The sequence below is a fragment of the Capricornis sumatraensis genome, chromosome 3, assembly GCF_032405125.1.
Source record: "Capricornis sumatraensis isolate serow.1 chromosome 3, serow.2, whole genome shotgun sequence".
In the NCBI taxonomy this organism is placed as follows: Eukaryota; Metazoa; Chordata; class Mammalia; order Artiodactyla; family Bovidae; genus Capricornis; species Capricornis sumatraensis.
The window spans coordinates 30,861,169-30,887,101 of record NC_091071.1 but is presented as its reverse complement, the minus strand read 5'-3'; the positions used below and the strand labels follow the sequence as shown (position 1 = coordinate 30,887,101).

At 49.3% G+C, this 25,933-nt stretch overlaps 1 protein-coding gene across 1 annotated transcript in view; it reads left to right on the top strand.

The window, feature by feature from the left end:
* Positions 1-25,695, top strand: part of SNX29 (sorting nexin 29) — a 568,901-nt gene extending 543,206 nt beyond the window's left edge. Inside the window, exon 20 of the mRNA XM_068968397.1 lies at positions 25,566-25,695. Coding sequence (XP_068824498.1) covers positions 25,566-25,695 — 130 coding nt within the window. The remainder of the gene's footprint in view (positions 1-25,565) is intronic.
* The last annotated feature ends 238 nt before the right edge of the window (positions 25,696-25,933 follow it).

Below are 25,933 nucleotides of genomic sequence, written 5' to 3'. Positions count from 1 at the left end.
TCTGCTTCCTATAAAAACGGCCTAGGAGGATGTGTCAGGCCTTCGTATTTTTCAGGGAACTGGAAGTTCGGTGACTGTGTGGCTGGTTTGCAGTCTACATTGTTAGCAGTCTCCCAGCCCTGGAGCTGTACTTTGTTTCCACATCTTCACATTTCCTAATCATTAAAAAAAAATATTTGGCTGCGCCAGGTCTTGGTTATGGTACATGGGCTCTTGAGTTGTAGCATCTGAACTCTTAATTGCTGCATGTGGGATCTAGATCCCTGATCAGGGATCGAACCTGGGAACCCTGCACTGGGAATGTGGAGTTTCAGCCACTGGAGCACCAGGAAGTCCCCACCTAGCCCCATCACTAACTCCTGAGCCTTTAGAGACTCAGGGAGGCTTGGGAGACTAAAGCAAAAGCCTCTGACTTCAAAGGACAGGGACACAGGGTTTTATATGTGGTTTCAATCCCCTCTTTTCTTTGATTCTCCTCAATGGACATGAGTTTGAGCTAACTCCCGAGTGAGAGAGTGAAGGATGGGGGAAGCTTGGCATGCTGCAGTCCATGGGGTTGCAAAGAGTTGGACTCGACTAAGCAACTGAACAACAACAATTTTGAGCGGAACAGATTCAGGAAAAGAAAAGGAGTAAAGGTTTGGATAGAGAGAGTTAATCAGAAACTTGGCAGAGGAGCTCAGCAGGAACACCCTGGTCTTAGCTCAGTGAGACGCGTCTAGAACTTCAGGCCCCCAGAGCTCTAAGAGAATAAGCACATCCGTGTTGTTGGAAGGGAGCGCGTGTTAGGCAGCTTGTTACAGCAGCTGTGGGACCCGAATACACCGCTCTTTCCCCTCTGCCCTGATTCTGCTCTCTGCCTTGCTGGGTCTCGTTCTGAATCCCCTGCCTTCCGAGGCTCGGTCCAGATATCACCTTCTTTGTGACCGGCCCTTTCTGCTGCATCTCTGTGGCAGGTGAGGCACTTTTCTCTGACAGCACTGTCACCGCCTGGCTTGTATGGGGACGCAGGGACAGTTGGTGACAGCTTGTATATCCTCTGAGCTGTGTGCCTTGAAGGCAAAGCCCTCTGGGAATCACCTCTGTCTGGCGCCTTCTATTGGCTCTCAATAAAGTAGGCTTGAATCACTCTCTTCTCCTTGAATATTCATCGGAAGGACTGATGCTGAAGCTGGAGTTCCAATACTTTGTTCGCCTGATATGAAGAGCTGACTCATTGGTAAAGACCCTGATGCTGGGAAAAATTGAGGGCAGGAGGAGAGGGAGCAACAGAGGACGAGATGGTTGGATGGCATCACCTACCCATGGACATGGGTTTGAGAAAACTCTGGGAGATAGTGAAGGACAGGGAAGCCTGGTGTGCTGCAGTCCATGGGGTCGCAAAGAGTCCAGCGTGACTTAGCTACTGAACAACGACTACTTCCCCTTAAGCCCCATGAACTTGGCCGGCTGATGTGCTCTGCCCAGGCCGTCCGTGTGAGTCCTGCGCTCCAGCAGGAGCTGTGGGGGCCCTGGTCAGACGGTGGACCTAATGCCATCCAGCTCTCCGTTCCGTGAGTCTCCAGCCAGGGGCCTGGGTGTGCGTTCTGCAGATGCCGGCGTTCATCTAGGCAGCTGACGTTTTCCAGGGACATGCAGTGGGCCAAGTGACCAGGGAAACCTCAGAAAATATGAGCACTGAGTGCCTGCTCTCCTGGTGTTTTTGGTCAGCTGAGGGCAGCAAAGAAAACTGAACAGGTGATTCTAACTATAGGCCAAGGGGTCAGGGCAGAGTTCTCCAATGAAGGGAGAGCTGGTCACATCAGGACATCTGGGCAGAGATTCTGACATGGACCAAGCATCGAGGCGGGGGCGGGGGATAGGAACAGGTCATGAAACGTCTTGGAACTTACTGTCATGCTTACAGCCAGCTGCTCATTGTAGCATCTGGGTTTATGTTCAGTGATGTGGTTTCTTGAGGATACAGCAGATGGAAAATCCTGGGATCAAATTTTGACCTTTTATTTAACAATTTCATCCTCATCCTTATATTGCTGTCTGTTCAGTATCTACAAGTGAGGCCCCCTCACGATGCTGTGTTTTAGCGTCATTCTGGACTCTCCCGTGCCTCTGGGAAGGGTTGGAGCAGGGTTCAGGCCTTGCCCTGGGCCCCAGTCCTAAGCCTAGGTCTCTTCTACGCCACGCCTTCCATAGCCAGCCTCAGCACTCTCGACTTCTGCACATGTCCCTGAAAAGAAGACAAAGCACAAGACTTCCCTGGCGGTCCAGTGGTTAAGAATTCACCTTGCGATGCAGGAGATGTAGGTTCAATCCCTGGTCAGGGAACTAAGATGTCCCCATGCTGTGGAGCAACCGAGCCCAAGGGCCACAGCTACTGAGCGAGCCCAGGACGACCAGAGGGAGGCCACGTACCACAAGGAAAGATCCGTATGACACAGCTGAGACCCAGTGTGGCCAAGACTAAGAGAAAACAGAGCTGCCTAAACCAGCTCAAAGCAGTCCCCACGCCTGGCATTTTGGTGTCCTGGATGCTATTCAGGGGCCACTGGAGACGCCAAGCAAAATCTGTCCCAGCATTTCACTCGAAACGTGTCGGGTGATAAGCAGACGGCTCATTTCTGTTTGCTGTCAAGTGCTGGTAGAGGAGGAAGCCCTTTCCTGGTCCCTGCGTTTGGGGCCAGCCAGCCCTGCCTCCGTGATGCCATGCAACCACTGATGGATGAGATCCAACTGGGATCAGACAGCCAGAGAGTTTAGAACAGAACTCAGTAAACCATGGCCCACGAGCCAAGTCCCACCCACTGCCCGTTTTTATAAATAAAGATTTGTTAGGACACAGTCACTCCCATTTATTTACATGCTGTCTGTGATGCTTGCGTGCTTCATAGGCAAAGCTGAGTAGTTGCCACAGAGACCAGAGGGCCTGGGAAGCCTGAAATGTTTACTCTCAACCCCACTGGAGAGGAAGTTGGCCAGGCTCCGATTGGGGCTAATCTGTGCGTGCTGCGTGCGTGCGTGCGTGCGTGCTCAGTCGTGTCTGACTCTTTGTGACCCTGCAGACTGTAGCACCCCAGGCTCCTCTGTCCATGGGATTTCCCAGGCAAGAATACTGGAGTGGTTGCCATTTCCTTCTCCAGGGGATCTTCCCGACCCAGGGATCGAACCCAGGTCTCCTGCATTGGCAGGTGGATTCGTTATCCCTGCACCACCTGGGAAGTCCCTCATCCATGTACAGTGACATAGAAGATCGCCAGGATATGTCATTAAGAGGAAAAATCGAGATGCAGCACAGTGGCTACATTTTCACTTCTAGAAATAGCAAAGAAAACATACGTATATTTTGTGTGTGTGTGTGTATATATACACACCTGTGTATGTGCTTTATGTCAGGAATCTGGAATCTAATGCCTGATGAGCTGAGGTTGAGATGATATAATAATAGAAATAAAGTGACAACAGATGTGATAAACTTGACCCATCTCCAAACCACCCCACCCCCAGTCCGTGGAAGAGTTGTCTTCCATGACACTGGTCCCTCGTGCCAAAAAGGCTGGGGACCACTGCCGCTCTGTGTGATGGATAGCCCTGGAAAGATTAAAAAAGTCACCGTGGAGGGTGGGGGTGGGGAGATTTGCTTGTTACATGTTTCCTCTGCATACATACTTTTTCATTTTACACCACTTTCTATGTTCCTTGTTCAAAAAATGAAATAATTTTATTTAAAAGGTACATTGAAGCTAAAGAGTTAATATAAAGAAGGTGGAGGAAGGAATATCTCTTGGCTTATTTTCTTTAACTTTTTTAGGAAGACAGAGCTACTTTTTTTTTTTTTTTTTTTTTTTAGTGAAGTGAAGTTGCTCAGTCGTGTCCGACTCTTTGCTACCCCGTGGAGTATAGCCCACCAGGCTCCTCTGTCCATGGGATTTTCTAGGCAAGAGTACTGGAGTGGGTTGCCATTTCCTTCTCCAGGGAATCTTCCCAACTCAGGGATCGAACCCAGGTCTCCCGCATTGCAGGCAGATGCTTTAACCTCTGAGCCACTAGGGACCTCTCAATTCAAATGACATTTTCATAACAGACTCTGGGAAGAAGACTGAAAGAAACTCAGGATTGCCAGTTATATGGAAGTAAAAATAAATCTCCAGTTGACTCACAGAGGCAGAAAGACTTAGGGCGCAGTGGAAAGTGACCTAAGTGTTTCTCCATCTCAGGACAAAGGATCTGTGCTCCTAAGTGAGTGCGTCCTGGTGGGGGAAGCAAAGCTTCTTCATCTTCCGGTCATGAGGCCTGACCTGGAATGATGAAACCAGGGTCCATAGCTGCTGGAAAAGTATCAGAAACCACTAGGGACCCTCCATGAGTCTCTCCCACCAGCAAAACTCCATGCACTGTGCTCACATCTGCCCTCTTCCAAGGATGGTTCAAATCATTTCACCAGGAAGTTCTGACACTCTCCAGTGTCCCACCAGTTCGCCAACCCATCAGAAACCCGCCTTTGACCTCAGAGACAAAAGGGCATTGTTCTCTTTTAAAAAGTGTTTATTTATTTGGCTGCACTGGGTCTTAGTTGCGGCATATAGGCTCTTTGGTTGTAGCACGTGAACTCCTAGTTGCCGTATATGGGATCTCGTTCCCTGACCAGGGATCAAACGTGGGCCCCTTGCACTGAGAGTTCAGAGTCTTAGCCACTGGACCAGTGGGGAAGTCCCTCTTCTCTCTTAAGCTGGTCCTTATGTTTGCGGCTCTCAGCCTGGCCCGGCACACTTCTGGATAATACAGAGGCCCTGCCCCCTGCCATGTGGCCCTGGTGGAGGGAGTGTGGCCTTGGCAGCAGGCTATAGGATGGAGTGTGGGGCTTCCCAGGTGGCACTAGTGGTGAAGAACCTGCCTGCCAAGCAGGAGCCACAGGAGATGTGGGTTTGAACCCTGGGTTGGGAAGATCCCCTGGAGGAGGGCATGGCAACCCACTGCAGTATTCGTGCCTGGAGAATCCCATGGACGGAGGAGCCTGGTGGGCTACAGTCCATAGGATTGCCAAGAGCAGACACGACTAGGTGCTAAGCACAGTGGCCTTGGCAGCAGGCTGTGGGGAGCATGGGATTTATTCAGAGTGCAGTGGACAGCCTTTGAAGGGCTATAATCAGGGGAGTGAGCTACGATCAGCCTTCTGTCTTAAGAAGTTGTCTAAACCTAGTTAGAGGTAACCATTCTGACACCATTAGCCATCTCTCATCAGAACCACCGCGTCACACAGGCTGGGACTAGGGGTGCAGGCTGGGGTGCTCATGGACACCTGGCTCCCAGCTCTGGGATCCTTCTGGGAGTTTTTGAATCCTTAGTCAGTGCCTGACTGCAGTTCTTCCTAGGGGCAGTGCCGGAGGACGGGGACTCTACGAGACCGCTGTTGCCTGGAGGTCGTCACTCAGGCTGTGTAGGAGGGCAAAGTCGAGAGTGGGGCAAACATGGATGGAAATGCGCCAGGGCTGGGAATTGAGCGACAGGGCAGGCAGATAAGATGGTCCGGTCTTCCCGGAGCTTGCTGGGGGTGAGAAATTGATCAGGTTGCCGGCAGATCTGGTCGCTAAAATCTCATTTTGACGCGCTCCTGCTAGTTGAGGCTGCCCCGGTTTCCCTCAGCTCTGGGGGGTCTCAGCCTGTCCCAGCTGGTGTGCACACCATCCCTGGGCAGGAGAGTGGACCCTGGTGAAGCTGGGGGTCTCTAGGCAGCAGCTCAGGGCTTTCTCGTGGACTGTTGTTTTTTTTAATTGTGTCTTTCATTAAATGAGTGATGTGTTTTAATTGAAAGGGTTTAAATAACGTGAATATACAGAGCAAGCACAAATACGGCCCTTCACCACCGTCCTTCAGGGCTTCCCTGGTTCCTCAGTGGTAAAGAACCCGCCTGCCAGTGCAGGAGACACAGGTTTGACCCCTGGGTTGGGAAGATCCCCTGGAGGAGGGCATGGCAACCCACTCCAGTATTCTTGCCTGGAGAATCCCATGGATGGAGGAGCCTGGTGGGCTACAGTCCATGGGGTCACAGAGTTGGACACCACTGAGAGTGCGCACGCATGCCCCTGTCCTTCTGGTCTCTGCATTAGAAGCGTATTTATGTGCCCATGCATTTTGAGGTTTCATTTTTTTTTTCATAAAAACAGCATCCTATCCTCTCTTGTTCTGTAACCTGTTGTTGTCACATGATCGTACCATGGAGATGTTTTCTTGTCGACGCACATTGCATCCTTTGGGATGGCAGCGCTGCTGTTTACACAGGTGCCATCGTGCGTTTAATGTGTCTCCTGCCTCCAGGCAGGGTGTTGCCACGCTTCCTCATTAGAAACCACACTGCCTTGACCGTCCTTACACCCAGTGCCTCTGTAGGAGTGGCCCTTAGAAGTGGCATTCCTGAGCCAGGGTTTGCACAAGTATATATTTGTGTGTGTAAACATGCACACGTGTGAACTCACACCCCGCTCAACTTTCCTAAAAACTTCCACAGGTCTGTACATTTGTGACCACGACCCCCACCCCTCGCTTCTCAATGTCCAAAGCAAAGCTTGCTAATGGCCATCTTCCACCTCTTGCCAGGACGACCAATGAGGGTGACTCTGGATGCGCTGGGTCCCCCAGCAGGACTCATTCATCCCCCAGGTGGTCCCTGAGCACTGCTGTGTCTTTGTCTCTCTACATGCTGGGTTACAGCCAGATTCCAGACCCTCACCGACATCACACACCCCGCGAGTGTGGGGTAGGGGGCGGGGGAGAGCGTGGCGGCAGGGAAGGTGGCCCTGAGAACATTCCAGAAGAGGGAAGACCTGGAGGAGGAGGGAGAGAGCCAGGCCAAGAGCCCTCCTTGCTGTGGCAGTGAAGAGGCAAAGGAACTGCAAAGGCCTGGGGCGGGCGGTGCCCAGCTCTGCTGAGGAGCCCTGGAGCGGGCGCCGGAGTGGGCAAAGGGACTGCCTGGTCAGCGATGGCCTGGGACAGCGTCGTGTCCGCGGAAGGCAGAAGACTGGCAAGTTTGGAGCAAAAGAGCGCTGTGATCGGGCCTGTTTTTCCTGCTGGACCGCTCACACCAGAGGAGAGTAGCTGCAGGCGGAACGCAGGAGGGAGGGTGGGGCGGTTCAGGCCAGAGGAGGTGGTGCCTGGGCCCATGAGGATACCTCCCCAAGAGCAGGGGCTCTGTCTACAACGGGGCACATAGTAGGGCTTCAACAGATAGCAGAATTACTGAAAACCTGTTTGCTTCTCTACGGTATCCTCTCCCCGTGCGCGCTGGGCTGTAGCCTCTTTCTGGTTGGTTCACAGGAGCCCCGCACACACTCTGGACATTTCAGCCCCCACCTCCTCCCAGTCGGCCTGTCGTTTAAGGCAGTCACAGCTCTGTCTTTACATATTTCCGCATATGACATTAGGTCTGTTCACACCAACTTGTATCCCAGCCCAGTATTCTCTCTGCAGCCCTCCCGTTATAAGCACTGTAGCTTCTGCCTGACGGGACAGACCTGGGTGATGCTTTGGAGGCTGTTATTTCCAAGTCTCATAAAAGTGCTATCACCTCCTCTGCTTTCTATGAGAGACGTGAACACGGGTTATTACTTGTCTTTTCAAATTGAACTGTGGAGCCATTAAATGACTTTTTCACAGTCACATAGCTGGTACATCACAGAATCAGGTATCAACTCAGGGCTTTCCGATTCCGAGGCCCGGGTTCTTTTGGAACATGCTGCCGCCTCCTCTGGGCGAGGACAAAGCACCGTCTGACCGGAGGACAAGTCTGGTGGGGATGAGCTTGTCGTTTACAGGCCACTTTGCCATCGCCCAAATGGTCAAGTGGACCAGGCACAGTTCTAGGCATGGGGATTAGGGTGGTAAAGATGCCGCTTCAGAGAGTGACAGGTGCTGTAAAGAAACTGAAACAGAGTAACTGGCAGTGACTGAAGTGAGACTCGGAGGAGGACTTCCGAGCAATCCAGGGGGTCCCGTGCAGCTGGAGGAGGTAAGGACGAGTTGTAAGGATTTGACCCAGTGCAGAGGGAAGCCACGGAGGAGGGAAATGGCGGGGTGACTTTGAGTTGCAGAGGAATCAAGAGGAAGCAGGGAGAGCACGTGGGAATCTGTCCTTACAGTCCAGACAAGAGGTGGTGGTGGCCGGACCTACGATGTTAGAGCAGAGTGGACTGTTGAACGTGTATCTGCAGGTGGAACCCAAAGGGCCCATGCTTGAATTGGGTCAGGAATATAAGGGAGAGGGAGAAGCCAGGGTGATGCGTTAGGTTCTGGTTTGCGCGATGAATAGGGTGGGGGAACTGCAGCAGTCACTAAAGCGAGGGCCAGAGGAAAATCAGAATTCGCATTTGGGCCACGTTCAGGACAGGAATGCCTATCGAACATCCATGTGCAAATGCCAAAAATTCCACTGGGCCCATTAACTCTGGAGCACGAAGGCAGCAAGGCTAACGTGTAAGTCTGGGGATCTCTGGCATTTAGACACGTGTGATCCCCTAGGTCTGGATGAAATCCCACATAGGCGCTATTGACAGAGACGAGGAGAGAACCCAGGCCCATGGTGGTTGGAGAGGTTGGCCTTAAGTAGGAGCAGGGCCACGTGATCCTGTGTCAGGGAGGAGAGGAGCCAGAGCACCCCGTTTCTGCATGAACTGCCAGGCAGGGCGGGTTGGGGATGGTCTGGGAAGAGGGAAAAGATGAAAGTCACTTCTGTGGGTCGGGCCCGGTGGGGTTAGCTATGAACTGAAAATACAGCCAGTAGCCCCATCCTGGGCTTTTGTTCCTCCAAAAGGGATTTTGTTCTGCTGCTTGGCTTAACTAGCGTGGCGTTTGGCCGGGCTTTGTGAAGGGGAAGAGCAGCCGTGAGGGGATGGGCAGTGATTACCATGGAGATGTGATGCAGGCTGACGTGTGAGAAGGGGACTGTGGCGGGATTCAGAGAGGGGGCTTCAAGAAGGACTGAGAGAGGGGTCCTAAAGGGCAGGAGCAAGAATCATCTAGCCCCTTTTCTGAAGAGCCTCTCAGGGTAAGATCCCCAACCTAGGACATGACATATACAGACCTTTTGAGATGTCAGTCGAGTCAGATCAGGAGCCCCGGAACCCCGGCTCTGGGTAACACCCCGCTCTGGATAAAAGGAGCTGTAACTGCAGAGGCTCCCAGCCAGGCACCCAGTGCAGCCCCGTCAGCCTCAGGGCCACCTGTAGCAATCAGAATCTCATCCATCGTGGTTTTGTTCCATGAAGGAATGAAAGCTGGCATGTCTGGGCTCACAGGTAGACAGTACAGTGTGTGTGTGGACTTGCGTGATCTTCCTGGCAAACTAGGCTGAATGCATCTTTACATTTTTAATAGCATAATTTATCCCAGGTACATGCCTGCCCCCCATCCACCTGTCACTTTCTGTACCTCCCCCCACCGCCCACCCCTGACCCCAGCTCAGCCACTCCCTGGGGTCCGGTTTCCAAGCACAAATGAAACCCTCTCTCACTCCCCCATCTGACTGGTCATGGAGCCTTAGGGATGCGGTCTCTTCAGCACCTCTGGAGCATCATCCCAACCCTGCTGCTTTGCCTTGCCCCGTCTCGGCTCTTTCCTCAGGATCCTCCTCCCAGGCCAGGGTTGCACCAGCCCCAAAACAGGGGTCCCTGTCTCTGAGGCTCAGCTCTGTCCCATGGCTCCCAGCTCCATCAGATCTTTAGAAGCTGTGCCTTCGAAGTAGGTTCCACCCCTCCTGCAGCCACCCATGATCCCCTGCCCCACGAGGCAGCCCCTGCCAGTTCCGCCCCCCACCACCAGAGACCGCATTGATGGAGAGCATCCCCCAGGTAGTCCTGTTTAACCCCACAGCCCCATTTGTAAATGGCAACCATAGATTAAGAGCCTTTGCATAGAACAAGACCAAGAAATTTCTTAAAATAGGTGACTATAGAGAAGATGCAGAGATGGGGGTGGGTGGAGCATGAAAAGGCTTCCGAGGCAAGTAAATTCACAAACTGTAGAGTCTTCCCAGAACCTTGGAGCCTTTTCCGCACCCCCTTCACCCCCACCCTACCAGCAAATACCACCTTGTCACCTGCCACCCAGCCCAGAGGCTGCAAACGCGGGCCCGGACTTCCGTCCTGCTCTGTGACATAGGACTCGCGTGACATCGCACAAGTCCCTGCAGCTCAGGAAGCCACCCTCCACGGCAGCTTCTTGAGTTTTCACATATGAAACAAGAGACCTTCCCTCCTAGGGTTGGTGGGAGGGAGAGCTTCATAAAGTTATACTGCTGAGCCCTGCACCTGCCACACAGCAAGCCCGCCGTGAGCGGACCTGGTAGATTACACGTTGTCACTGTCACCTGCCTTTTCCAGGACACAGCACCAACATCTGTGGCATTCTGTGAGCAGGATGCCTTGATTTCAACGGATGTCAGATTTCAAAGCAGGTCTCTCTAGGAAGTAACCATTCTTTATATTGAAAGATCCACTATGAGAAATAAACATAGACAGTGGCCTGGAGAAGCTAGTCTTGCACGGACAGCTGTTGTCCATGGAGGGCAGGGTTTCAAGCTGTCTCTGCTCCCGCCTTCATGCCTGTGCGCGCTGGTTCCATTTCTCCCCCACAGTGAGCCTGGGTCGCTCCTCTTTAACCTTTGTTAATGACGGGAGGCTTCTCTACACCCTCCTCCTCCGCACCCCCCCACCCTGCCCTCTTTTAAAATCTGGCTGTCCGGGTCTCAGTTGCCACATGTGGGCTCTAGTTCCCTGACCAGGGAGGGAACCCGGGCCTCCTGCATTGGGAGCATGGACGGAGCCTTAGCTGCTGGATCACCATGTGAATGTCCCCTCCTTCTTCCCTTTTTAACTTGTGTGTGTGTAACCCCTGGGCCAGAACTCGGAGTAGAAAAGCTGAAACCGGAAATGTTAGAAATCCATCAACAGAGAGTAGCAAATCCATCAGAGCACTACTGAAATCATGCAAGAAAGATCTTGAGAATATAATATGGGATTCGCTGAAATGGGGTGTGCGGTCCCCCGGTGGTAGACCATCAGTGCTGAAGGCACAGCCGCTCGGACGGCAGCTCCCAGCAAATGGAGTATTGACTGGCCCTCGAAAGCCACTTCCTAAGTGAAATGAACAGCAAATCTCTCCTTGAAATCACTTTCACTGATGAGTGGTTGAGACCATCAGATCAATTTCACCTGTGTGCTGGGAACGGGAACACCATGCCAATGTGCCCCCAGAGGTTTATTGAAAGAAACAGTCCTCCCCTCTTCAGGGCTCCTGGCAGGGGCCACTTTCACAAGGTTGGACTCCCTCGGTGCCTTGATGGTAGCCAGCACTGGGGAGTGAGTTTCTGAACAAATGCTGAACACATCTCAGGAACGGGAGAGCAGGCAGGATGAAGGGGCTCCTTGGCTCAGCTCTGGTCCCCCATCCCCGCAGGAGAGGAGAGGAAGGGGGTACCCTGGGGATGTCTCCATGGGCAGCCATCAGACCTCAGGAGGCTGTTTGTCTAGCTGGAGGCCAGTTCTAGCTGACCTGAGTGCTACATGTAAGATGTCAGCCCTGGGGAAGCCACATCCCCAGAAAGGTCCCTAACCCCGTGATGGGGTCACTGCAGCTCAGGACAACCAGCACCTTGCGGGTTTGGGGAGGGAAGCCACGGCACCGTTGCCTTCCTGGTTTCCTGCCCTCTGGTTGGAACTGAGCCTCCAAGACGAACCCTTCACGGCCCCAGAAATGGCTCTAGCAGCCCCACAGGGTTGACAGGGCTTGGTGATGCCTGGGCACAGTTCCCTCCGAGAGAGAGTGAGCCACGCTGGAGGTTGGCCAAAGCCGAGTTGAGAAGCAGGTGAAGAGAGGGGACATTTACTAAGCATCCTCTCTGGCAAGCTAGCCACCCAAGCACAGAGTGCGTCCCTCAGCTGTCAGCAGCCTGCCAGAGAAGATCCTGTAATACTCTTCTTTTTTGTTTTTTTAACATGTGCCATTTTAAAAACAGCCTTACTGAGACAGAGTTCACATACAATTCACCTATTTAAAGTGTACACAAGTCAGTAGTCTGTGGGAACTTCCCTGGTAGTCCAGTGGTTAAGAATCTGCCCTGCAATGCAGGGGACACAGTTCAGTCCTTGGTCAGGAAACTAAAATCCCACATCTGTGGGGCAACTAAGCCTGTGTCGCAACTACTAAGCCCGTGCACCCCAACTGGAGAGTCGGTGCACTGCAGTGAAAGATCCCACATAACGCAACCAAGATCCCACTGACTGTAACTAGGACCCGATGCAGCCAAATAATTAGATTTTTTTTAATCAGTAGATTTTAGTATATTCACACATATACACAGCCATTGCCACCATTGTTTTTAGTACGTCTTTATCACTTGGAAGAGAAAGCCCACACCTTCCTTGCTCCTGGAAACTACACACGTTTAACTTGGTCTCTCGAGGTTGCCCCGTTTTGGACTTTCATACAAATAGAATCATCTTGTGGATCTGTGCATCTGGCATCTTCACCGAGCACCGCTGCAAGGCTCATCCGTGCAGTAGCACATGGACAGGGCAATGTTTTCTCTCTCCTCTCTCGGGGTTTTTCACCTTTGTTGTTGTTCAGTCACTAAGTCGTGTCCAGCTCTTTGTGACCCCATAGACTGCCGCACACCGGGCTTCCCTGTCCATCACCAACTCCCAGCGCTTGCTCAAACTCCTATCCATCGAGTCAGTGATGCCATCCAACCATCTCATCCTCTGTTGTCCCCTTCTCCTCCTGCCTGCAATCTTTCCCAGCATCTGGGTCTTCTTTTCTAATGAGCCAGCTCTTCGCATCAGGTGGCCAAAGTATTGGAGCTTCAGCTTCAGCAGCAGTCCTTCCAGTGGACATTCAGGGTTGATTTCCTTTAGGATTGACTGGTTTGAACTCCTTGTCTGAATCAAACCGACATAAGATGGAAGGACAGGGGAAGCTCGCCCAGGTTTGTAAAAGGGTTGTGTGACAGGGGCGCCTTAGTAAGGAAGTGAAGACCCAAAGAAATGGCCTGGCCAGACCTTCCTGCTAGTTCTTGAGCTGATTTTATATTATGAGAACAGGAAGGATCAATTGTGAAAAAGTGACTAAACTGTGTGAGTAGGGCCAAGGAAGACAGTAATTTTAACAAGACCTATTTGTACAGAATTCGCTCCACATCAACTCATCCTCAACAGTGAGAACGTGACCTTCCTTCTGGTATGGTGAGGACATCTTTCACTTGAGAATTCTATCTCCTGCTTTAATGAAAAATGGGAAGGTCAGAGTGTTTCCTTGGATTCACTTCAAGTGCCTTTAACCCCAAAACAGTCAGTATGCAGAGCGGCCTTTTGCCGTGTGGTATATTCTGCCACCTTCAGCCGTCTCAACGATTCATGCCTCCTGTGGCTGAGTAAAATTCCATTGTGTGGATAAACCACGTTCTGTTCATCCATTCCACCGATACACATTTGAATTATTTCTAAGTTCTGGCTGTCATGAATGATGCTGTTTTCCGCATTCATGTACTAGTTTCTGCGTGGACATGTTTTCATTTCTCCAGGGTATATACCAAGAAGAATCGCCGGGTCACATGGTCATTCTGAAGAATTGCCAGACTGTTTTCCAAAGCTGTACAATTTAGTGTCCCCACCGGCAGTGTGGCCAGGCTCTGATTTCCCATCTTTGCTGGCACTTATTATCATCTGTCTTTTCAACAGTCACCATTCCAGTGGGTGTGAAGTCGTGTCTTATTTCATTGGGGTTTTTTTAAGTGTTTATTTTTGGCTGTATCAGGTCTTAGCTGCGGCTCGTGGGGTCTTCTCTGAAGCGCGTGGCCTCATGCGGCGCGCAGCTTCTCTCTCGTTAAAGCACACAGGCTCGGTAGTTGTAGCTTTCAGGCCTAGTCGCCGCAAGGCATATGGGATCTTAGTTCCCTGACAAGGGGTCACCTTCCCCCCACACCGGAAGGCGGATTCTTAACCACTGGACCACCAGGGATGTCCCTCCCATTGTGGTCTTGATATACATTTCCTGATAAGGATGTTGAGCATCTTTTCATGTGCGTGTTGGTCCTCTGTGTATTGGCTATTCACATCCTTTGCCCGTTTGTTGATTGAGTTGTCTTTTCACTGGGATTCGATCCCTTCTTACAGGTGAGGAATCTCAGTCCCAGGGAGCGTCAGTGACCGTCCAGGCAGTCAGTTGGTAAATGACAGAGTCCGAGATTTCTGTCCCCACGGTCCCTGCCCTTCTTAGCTGTGGAAGGGGATGAGGTCACTGTCTCCTGGGAGACCCAGAGTGGATGCAAGGTGCTGCGTCATGAGGAAAAAGCAGAGATTTTTTTTTCCTTAATATATATATATTTTATTGAAGTATAGTTGCCTTATAATGTTTCAGGCGCGATATATAACACATATATTATTTTTAAAATTACTTCCATTACAGGTTATTATAAGATACTGAATGTAGTTCCCTGTGCTATCAGTAAACCTTTGTTGCTTGTTGCATATCTATTTTTTTTGAGTATCTGTTGATTTATTTTATTTATTTTATTTTTTTATTTTTATTTTCTTTTTTTAATTTAAATTTATTTATTTTAATTGGAGGCTAATTACTTTACAATATTGTATTGGTTCTGCCACACATCACATGAATCCGCCATTGGTGTACACGTGTTCCCCATCCTGAACCCCCCTCCCACCTCCCTCCTCATACCATCCCTCCAGGTCATCCCAGGGCACCAGCCCCAAGCATCCTGTATTGAACCTGGACTGCCGATTCATTTCTTATATTATATTATACATGTTTCCATGCCATTCGCCCAAATCATCCCACCCTCTCCCTCTCCCACAGAGTCCAAAAGACTGTTCTATATATCTGTGTCTCTTTTGCTGTCTCGCATACAGGGTTATCATTACCATCTTTCTAAATTCCATATATATGCGTTAGTATACTGTATTGGTATTTTTCTTTCTGGCTTACTTCACTGTGTATAATAGGCTCCAGTTTCATCCACCTCATTAGAACTGATTCAAATGTATTCTTTTTAATGGCTGAGTAATACTCCATTGTGTATATGTACCACAGCTTTCTTATCCATTCATCTGCTGATGGACGTCTAGGTTGCTTCCATGTCCTGGCTATTATAAACGGTGCTGTGATGAACATTGGGGTACACGTGTCTCTTTCAATTCTGGCTTCTTCGGTGTGTATGCCCAGCAGGAGGATTGCTGGGTCATATGGAAGTTCTGTTTCCAGTTTTTTAAGGAATCTCCACACTGTTCTCCATAGTGGCTGTACTAGTTTGCATTCCCAGCAACAGTGTAAGAGGGTTCCCTTTTCTCCATACCCTGTCCAGCACTTATTGCTTATAGACTTTTGGATAGCAGCCATTCTGACTGGCGTGAGATGGTACCTCATTGTGGTTTTGATTTGCATGTCTCTGATAATGCGTGATGTTGAGCATCTTTTCGTGTGTTTGTTAGCCATCTGTATGTCTTCTTTGGAGAAATGTCTGTTTAGTTCTTTGGCCCATTTTTTGATTGGATCGTTTATTTTTCTGAAATTGATTTTTAAATACAGTCTTCTCAGCCAGGCTTCTTAAAACCAAAGTAAAATTTTTGTGTGGTAGCATTTCCCCTTTTCGTTATATAGTTCTGTGAGTTTTGAAGGATACGCAGGGTCACAGCACCACCGGAACAGCCCCCAGGACCCCCCAGTGCCTGGCTGTAGCCAGTCTCTGGTGCCTGCTGCTGCGGCTTCTGTCCCTATACTTTTGCCTTTTCCAGAATGTCTTAGGAAGGAATCAGGTGGGGTGTAGCCTCTGAGTCTGGCTTCTGTCATTTAGCAGAATGCCTTTGAGATTTACCCATGTTACCAAGAATATACCTTTTTGAAGGAGGGAACAACCATTTGGGGTGGTAAATGAGCCAGTGGTGATATCTAGGAAATGTTTTTTTTGTTTTAAATTTAATGTTAATATGCTTAAATCTGTGTTTATGGATGATTTTGCATAAGCCAAAGTAACCTAAAAACAGAGGTAAAGAAAAATCTTGGGTATTATATAGGAGGTGTGCAGATAATGAGGGGTGGGAGGTTGAAAGCATCAAAGATGATAAGGCAGTATTCAGGAAACATGGGTCCATGTTCCCATCACAGCTCCAGGCAGGGTGACCCTGGTCTCCAGGATAAGAGGCCATGGCCCTGAGAATCATATCCCCGATGTGGCGTGCTCCGCCGTCATTGACCCTGGTACCAGAGGAGCCTCAAGGTCGTCTAGACCATTGGTTCTGACAGCCCCATGCGTGGTCTGGAACTTGTCCCAGAGGAAGTGTTCTCTTTTCGGGAGAAACCGCAAGCAAAGTGGTAAGACCTCCCCTAACCTTTGCAAATAGTTGGATTGTGCTCGTATTCTGCCTCCTTAGTTGGCAAATTGACAACCTGAGGTTGAGTTTTTAAGAAGTCATCTCGGGACTTCTTCGCTGGCAGTCCAGTGGTTAGGACTCTGCACTTCCCCTGCAGAGGGTGTAGGTTCGGTCCCTGGTGGAGGAACTAAGATCCTTCATGCTTGTGATGTGGCCCCCCAAAAAAAGTCATCGCTTGCCACGGGCTGACTGGGTCCCCAGCTTTGAAAAGGTAGTTTTGTAGAACTCGTGTAGACCAGAGGTGTCTGCATCATCTGGAGGCCTTCCTGGCCCACACGGACTTGGACAGCTGCCGGCCCCACCACCTGTCTTGCTCCCCATGGAGTCTTTTGCTGGCTGCTCTTCCTGCCTAGAAAGCCCTTTCCCTCCCCCTCTATTCCACTGAGCCTTACCGCCCCCCCCCCACCTCAGTGCTCAGGCCCCCTCCAGAGACCCTCCCAGCCCCTGACTCTACCGCTGTGTATATTCTTCATTTCATCATTTATTTCCCCCTCTCCCTCCGTCACCCTTGCCCCTGTTTTGAATAACTTGAGGGTAGAAACTGACTGTTGTCTTGATGTCCCCAGAGTTTAGCACAGGGTCTGGCCTTATCTCAAGGGAAACAGTGGTTTGATCTTCTTTACAGGAGGGTCACGATTTTTCCACCCTTGTTCCCCGATGGATCCACCTGTTTGCTCACTTACTTCCTTAAGCTGTCTCGAAACAGCCCTGCCAAATCCCAGGTCTCTTCTGTCTCTCTAAATTTTAGGGCTCCTCTTCCAGAAAACCTAGTCTGATCTCTTCAGAGAAGGTTTCTTTCTCTGTCTCCTGCCCCCAGGACAGACAGATGGAAGACTTGAGCTGTGCTGGAAAAAGGAATGGGAGGTATATTATTTTTCTTTTTTGGCCATGCCATGCGGCTTGTGGGATCTTAGTTCCTCAAGCAGGGATCTGACCCATACCCGCTACAGTGAAAGTATGGAGTCTTAACCACTGGACCACAAGGAACTCCCTTGAAGTTTATTTCTGTCATTTGTAAAATCTTTATAAAAGCTTCTACCCATTTCCTTTGATATATTGATGCCTCAGCCATCAGAGTTCTTAAGATTTTGCTGGCCAGAATTTGCCTGTGCCTCTGAATTTTATTTCAGAGATCCTGGGGTCTTGAAGGAGCCAGTTATATTCCTATTTATAACAGACTCAATCCATATGTGTTGAATGATACATGAACAGTAGGGAGAACCAATATTATACCCATTTCACAGATCAGAAAACTGAGTCTTGAGGAGGTGATATATCTTCCTCTAAGGTCCTATGGGGTCTAAGTGAAGGCACCTAGGTTTTCTGCCTTTGAATATGGAGTTTCTATTATTCCATACACCTTTAGGATCTATTCTTGTGATGGAAGTGGGGCCTTTCTTGCCCTCCATACCCCTCTTTTCTTGTCTGCAAAATTGGGGTAGACGTGTGCTCAGTCTTGTCCGACTCTTTGCAACCACTTGTACTGTAGCCCGCCAGGCTTCTCTCTCTGTCCATGGGATTTTCCGCGCAAGAGTGCTAGAGTGGGTTACCTTTGCCTCCGCCAGGGGACCGTCCCAACGCAGGGATTGAACCCGCATCTCCAGCACTGGCAGGCAGGTTCTTCACCACTGAGCCTCCAGGGAAGCCCTGGGGCGACAGACCTTCCGCACTGAAGCAGACTCGGGGAGGTGAGGAACGTAACTTTGCCTTGCTCAGTGGTTCTGCTCCTGCCCAGACCCAGAGTCACCAGCCCACTTTATTACAACATCATCGTCAGCAGGAGGTAAAAAGAGCTTCTTGGTGGCCTGATTTCTATTGATGGGGCCAGGTGAGAAACACACCCCTCCTTTAAATCTCAGTAGTGCAGGTGGCTCACAAAGGCTGTAAACGATGAGGAATTGAGAGACCAGCGTTCACACACAAACACACACCAGCACCCACCGCCCCCCTCCCAGGTGTAAAACACACACACACCAGCACCCACCTCCCCCCACCCAGGTGTAAAACCCATAGCGGGAAGCTGCTGTATAACACAGGGAGCTCAGCTCCACGCTCAGATGATCCAGGAGCAGGAGGGAGGCTCAAGAGGAAGGGGATATGTGTAGCTGATTCGTGTTGTTGTACAGCAGAAACATTGTAAAAAAATTACACCCAATTTAAAAAGTTAAATGCAGGACTGTTGACCCTAGGTAGTGTTGTACCGATCTCGCACTTACTCATCTTTCTTAAAATTTAAAGATTCTTTTCCCATATAAGTCGTTACAGAATATTGAGTAGCGTTTCCTGTGCTATATAGTAGGTCCTTGTTGATTACTTTACATATAGCAGTGTGTATCCATTCATCCTAAATTCCTAATTTGCCTCCCGCCCCCAAACACATTTTTCTCCTTTGGTAAGCATAAGTTTGTTTTTCAAGTCTGTTGAAAAACAGACTTGTTGCCTCTGTTTCTGTTTTGTAAATAAGTTCATTTGTATCATTTTTTAGCTTACGTGTAAGTGATACGCATGATATTTGTCTCTGACTTCCTTCACTAAGAATGATAATCTCCAGGTCTGTCCACGTTGCTGCAGATCACAGTATTTCATTCTTTACGGCTATGTCCCATTGTGTGTGTGTGTGTGTGTGTGTATAGACATATATTTTTATTATGTTAATATATATGTACATTAATGTATGCATGTATGTATACACACACACTTTTTTTTTTGTCCATTCCCTTCTCAGTGGACATTTAGGTTGCTTCCAGGTCTTGGCTGTTGTAAACAGTGCTGCAGTGAACATTAGGGTGTATATATCTTTTCAAATTACAGTTTTGTCCAGATAAATGCCCAGAAATGGGATTGCAGGGCCATACGGTAGCTCTATTTTTATATTTTTAAGGAACCGCCATACTGTTCTCCATTGGGATTATACCAGTTTACATTCCCACCAACAGTGTAGGAGGGCTACCTTCTCTCTCCACCCTCTCTAGCATTTGTTTGTAGATTTTTTTGATGTTAGCCATTCTGATCAGTGTGAGGTGATACCTCATTGTCATTTTGATTTGTATTTCTCTAATAACTAGCAATATTGAACATCTTTTCACGTACCTCTTGGCCATCTCTATGTCTTCTCTGGGGAAATGTCTCCTTAGGTCTTCTGCCCATCTTTTGATTGGGTTGTTTTTTTGACGTAGAACTACATGAGCTGTTTGTAAGTTTTGTCGATTAATCCCTTGTGGGGTGCTTTGTTTGTAAATACGTTCTCCCATTCTGTGGGGTGTCTTTCGGTTTTATTCATGGTTTCCTTTGCTGTGCAAAAAACCTTTTTGAGTTTCACTAGGTCCCATTTGTTTTTGTTTTCATTTTGATTGTTCTAGGAGATAAGATACTGCTGGGATTTATGTCAGAGTGTTCTGCCTGTGTTTTCCTCTGGGAGTTTTATAGTATCTGATCTTTAGTCCATTTTGAGTTTAGAACTTATTCAACTGAGACATTTTTGCCTGTTGATTAGTAACTCCCTACTCACCCCCTCCCCTCACCCTCCACTGTCCACCCTTCGCTCTTGGAGTCTGACTATTTCAGACACCTCCTGTAATTGGAGTCAGGCAGTTATCTGTCCTTGTGACTGCCTTATTTCATTTAGCAGGAGGACACTATACTATCACATATGTCAGCATTTCCTTTTTTCTTGTAAGGCTTGAATATTGCTTTGTATGGATGAAACTTTTTTTTTAATCCATTCATAGAGATGTAAGTTATTAGTAATTGCACATCTTGGCTGTTGGGAGTGCAGAGAGAGCACTTCCAGATCCTGATTTCTATTCTTTCGGATAAATATTTATTCTACCCTAGATGCCATTCCAAGCCGACGAGACTTGCCTGAGGAAGCACAGTGCACTCTCTCCTCGCTCCCACAGTGCCATCTCTGAGTGGCAGCCCTCCCTCCCATCCCCCTCCCCTCTGCTGATCCTCACACAGTAGGTGCCTTTGGAGAAACCAAATGAAGTACCAAAGCCCTGGCCCCATGACTCAGAACTGTCCCCCACTCCGGCCTTTCTCCAGTCCTCCGAGGAGCCGGCTCCTCCAGGGACCACAGGTCCTCACCTCCCAGCCGGGCAAGAGAGTCAGGGGGAGAGAGATTTGAAGAGGCTGCACCGCTGGCTTTGAAGATAGAGGCAGGGGCCATGACCCTTAGAGTACCGGCAGCCTGTAGAAGCTGGAAAGGCCAGCTTCTGGCCTTTAGAATCTCCCTTGGAGCCTTCCAGGGCTTCCCAGTGATAGCTTACACTGAACCACGTCATGATCTCTGAAGGAGGAGATTGAGCTTCAGGACCAGGCTTGATCACTCAAGAGCTTTTGTGTAGCAGAGTTTTATTAAAGTAAGAAGGGACAGAGCAAGCTTCTGACACAGAAATCAGAAGGGGGACGGAAAATGCCCCGCCTCAGTAGTCTAAGCAAGGGAGTTGTTATATAATTTTTTAATTGGTCATTACAAGAAATCAAAGGAATGTCTCAAGGTTGTAAGTTCGGTTCAGTTCAGTTGCTCAGTCGTGTCCAACTCTTTGCAACCCCATGAGTCGCAGCACACCAGGCCTCCCTGTCCATCACCAACTCCTGAAGTTCACCCAAACTCCTGTGCATCGAGTCAGTGATGCCATCCAGCCATCTCATCCTCTATCATCCCCTTCTCCTCCTGCCCCCAATCCCTCCCAGCATCAGGGTCTTTTCCAGTGAGTCAACTCTTCGCATGAGGTGGCCAAAGTATTGGAGTTTCAGCCTCAGCATCAGTCCTACCAGTGAACACCCAGGACTGATCTCCTTTAGCATGGACTGGTTGGATCTCCTTGCAGTCCAAGGGACTCTCAAGAGTCTTCTCCAACCCCACAGTTCAAAAGCATCAATTCTTCAGCACTCAGCTTTCTTCACAGTCCAACTCTCACATCCATACATGACCACAGGAAAAACCATAGCCTTGACTAGACGGACCTTTGTTGGCAAAGTAATGTCTCTGCTTTTGAATATGCTATCTAGGTTGGTCATAACTTTTCTTCCAAGGAGTAAGCGTCTTTTAATTTCATGGCTGCAATCACCATCTGCAGTGATTTTGGAGACCAAAAATAGTCTGACACTGTTTCCACCGTTTCCCCATCTATTTGCCATGAAGTGATGGGATCAGATGCCATGATCTTCGTTTTCTGAATGTTGAGCTTTAAGCCAGCTTTTTTACTCTCCTCTTTCACATTCATCAAGAGGCTTTTTAGCTCCTCTTCACTTTCTGCCATAAGGGTGGTGTCATCTGCATATCTGAGGTTATTGATATTTCTCCCAGCAATCTTGATTCCAGCTTGTGCTTTTTCCAGTGTTTCTCATGATGTACTCTGCATAGAAGTTAAACAAGCAGGGTGACAGTATACAGCCTTGATGTACTCCTTTTCCTATTTGGAACCAGTCTGTTGTTTCATGTCCAGTTCTAACTGTTGCTTCCTGACCTGCATACAGGTTTCTCAAGAGGCAGATCAGGTGGTCTGGTATGCCCATCTCTTTCAGAATTTTCCACAGTTTATTGGGATCCACACAGTCGAAGGCTTTGGCATAGTCAATAAAACAGAAATAGATGTTTTTCTGGAACTCTCTTGCTTTTTCCAAGATCCAGTGGATGTTGGCAATTTGATCTCTGGTTCCTCTGCCTTTTCTAAAACCAGCTTGAACATCTGCAAGTTCATGGTTCACTTATTGCTGAAGCCTGGCTTGGAGAATTTTGAGCATTACTTTCCTAGCATGTGAGATGAGTGCAATTGTGCGGTAGTTTGAGCATTCTTTGGCATTGCCTTTCTTAGGGATTAGAATGAAAACTGACCTTTTCCAGTCCTGTGGCCACTACTGAGTTTTCCAAATTTGCTGGTATATTAAGTGCAGCACTTTCACAGCATCATCTTCCAGGAATTGAAATAGCTCAACTGGAATTCCATCACCTCCACTAGCTTTGTTCATAGTGATGCTTTCTAAGGCCCACTTGACTTCACATTCCAGCATGTCTGGCTCTAGGTGAGTGATCACACCATCATGATTATCTGGGTCATGAAGATCTTTTTTGTACAGTTCTTCTGTGTTTTCTTGCCACCTCTTCTTAATATCTTCTGCTTCTGTTAGGTCCATACCATTTCTGTTCTTTATCGAGCCCATCTTTGCATGAAATGTTCCCTTGGTATCTCTAATTTTCTTGAAGAGATCGCTAGTCTTTCCCATTCTGTTGTTTTCCTCTATTTCTTTGCATTGATCACTGAGGAAGGCTTATCTCTCCTTGCTATTCTTTGGAACTCTGCATTCAAATGGGAATATGTTTGCTTTTCACTTCTCTCATTTTCACAGCTGTTTGTAAGGCCTTCTCAGATAGCCATTTTGCTTTTTTGCATTTCTTTTCCATGGGGATGGTCTTAATCCCTGTCTCCTGTACAATGTCATGAAACTCCATCCATAGTTCATCAGGTACTCTAGCAGATCTTGTCCCTTAAATCTATTTCTCACTTCCACTGTATAATCATAGTGAAAGTAAAGTCACTCAGTCATGTCCGACTGTTTGCGACCCCGTTGACTGTGTAGCCCACTAGTGATTTTCCCTACTTTCTTCAATTTAAGTCTGAATTTGGCAATAAGACCCACTCCCATAATATACATTTTAAGATAATAGGATTAGTCGGAAGCTTTTCAGGAAGGAGAAAATGAAGTCACTCAGTCGTGTCTGACTCTTTGCGACCCCGTGGACGGTAGCCCACCAGGCTCCTCCATCCATGGGATTCTCCAGGCAAGAATACTGGAGTGGGTAGCCATTCCCTTCTCGAGGGGATATTCCTGACCCAGGGATCGAACCCAAGTCCTCAATACAGATTTAACCTGAGTTGTTTGTTGTGTAATCACCAGTTCTGGGCTTAAAGAAAAAACTGTTTTACATGACTAAGACTAAGGAATGTAGAAAAAAAAAAAAAAGACGTTGTCCTTTCCTCCTTGAGAATTCTAGACCCTGGATTTCTTATCAACCTACCTAGGAATTGACTCTCTCACCAGCTGACTCAGCAGTGAAGAACCCACCTGCCAATGCAGGAGATGCAGGGTACAATCCCTGGGTCGGGAAGATCCTCTGGAGGAGGAAATGGCAACCCACTGCAGTATTCTTGCCTGGGAATCCCATGGATGGAGGAGCCTGGCAGGATACAGTCCATGGGGTCGCAGAGTCAGACATGACTCAGCACACACACTGGTGGTGCATCTTGAGTGAAGTTGCTCAGTTGTGTCCCTGTGGACTGTAGCCCACCAGGCTCCTCTGTCCATGGAATTCTCTGGGCCAGAATACTGGAGTGGGTAGCCATTCCCTTCTCCAGGGGGTCTTCCCAACCCAAGGATCGAACCCAGGTCGCCCACATTGCAGGCAGACGCTTTAACCTCTGAGCCACCATGGAAGTCCGGTACATCTTGAACATAGCCTCTTAAGACCCACTGGGGACTGCCGGCCTCCAGAACTGTAAGACACCTCAGTGTGCTGTAATAAACCATGCAAGTGTGTGCTAATGTGTTACAGCAGCTGTGGGAAATAAGACCAAGTCCACCGCCTGTACATTCACAGCCCCAGCCCTGGCCCTGTGTGCCTGGAGCAGTGACCTTGGCAGCGGGCACCTCAAATGCAACCAGACCATGGACATCCACCTTCTTGAGTCCTCCAGCTGCTGCCTCCACCCACTGCTCCTGTGCCCAGAGCCCTGGGGCCCCACCCCCCATCTCAGGCCCTTCCTGCCTTGCTTGGGACTCCCCACTCAGGCAGGCTTTGTACCCTAAGTCTTAGAGTGAGCACATGATGTTTTTAGCCCTCCTTCGGACTGTGAGCTCCGCAGGGCCTGGGAGAATCCATTTTGCTCACTCTTTAGCCCTAGTGTTTTGCACAGTGCTTGGCCCACGTGGGTGTGCAAAGATTCATGGAGTAAACAAGTGTATCCTTCAGGTGTTTTCTGTATACCCCCTCTACTGTGCTTTAACGTGGCTTGGAATTGAGAAATGGAATATTTCCTGCCATATCAATAAACAAAGGCTGTCATAGGCATCAGTAATTATGGATGGTGACCCCCTGAGGAAACTCAGGAAGGAAAGAATACCCACCATATAGCAGCCAGCAGACTGCAGGCACTCCCTACCGTGAGCCCCTAGGAAACTCAGGATGAGGAAACTTGGTACCGGCCCCAGACGGCTGAGGTGCAATCAAAGGAAAGATTTCAAAGGAAGAGTCAGCCCAGGCTCTTACATCTTCCCGTACATAGAAAAGCGCTAAATCCCTTAACTTGGGATACCTGGTTTTCTTTAAACAACAACTTTTTGACATTCAGACTACCTGCCCTTTGTTGCAAAACTTCTTTTAATATATATAACCTGGCTCCCCACCTTGCCTCCTCAGAGCAGTTCTCTCAGGGACACTTGAGATGCTCTCTCTCAGCTTGAAGTCCAAACATTCACAATGAATAAAACATAACTCTCAGCTTTTAGGTTGTATTTTTTAAGTCTGCAGAAGCATACGCCCTCACTGGCCCGTTAAACGCACGTCTGTTCCCCTTTGTTCATGGGCTGCCACTGTCTTGCGATGTAGGGGTTTTATATCCAGGGCCAGCGAGCCCCTCACATTGGACTCGCAAGTAGTTCCCTATTTTTGGCTTGTTCACACAGTGCTGTTGTAAACGCCCTTACAATTAGACGTGGGCAGACAGACCTCTGATTATTCTTTTAGGATCAACTGCACCGGAATTCCGTCTCCTGGGTTTTCGCATCTTTTGACTTTTAAATGCAATGTTCTCCAAAGCAGTTTTTTTCTTTTCTCTTTGACTTTGAAATGTGCCTTTGCTGGAAGATCAGTAAAAATAGTGAGAAGAAAGCCAAGACCAGAACCTTCTTTCATCAACTTAAAAACGGATCCGGAACTGCGGCCCCACAACTGTCCTGGGCACGAGAGACAGGAGGCTTATTTCTCCAGGTTGTTCTCGCCACCCAGCCAGGCAGCAGCTGTGGCCCTGAGCCACTCCCATTGCTCCCCCTCCCTCCTCAGCCCCTGACGGCTGCCCTGCCTGTGACCACTTGCCCTCAGAACTCCTGACTTACCCTGATTCTCCCCACTCTGTCTTACAGCGACATCACCCCTCCCGGAGATGCGCTAACCAAGAACAGCCGGCCCAAAGTGGCTTCCCGCTTCCCCAAGCTGGCCCGAGGTCACCCCAGGGAGACGCGCAACGTGGAGCCCCAGAGCGGTGACCTCTGACCTCGACGGTACCCTGGACTTGGGCCCTACGTGCTGCGCCAGCTGTCTCCACCCCGGCCATGGCAGCTGGCCCCTGCCACCTCGGAGGGACCACCCTACCCCCACCGATGAACCCCAGAGAGCACACCTGCCCTGCCGGGCATGTGACACCCCTATTAAACTGGGCTGTGAGAGCAGGGCGGCTCCTCACTGGACGGATGCGGGCATGTGGGCTCTGCTCTCCCCACGCCCCACCTTG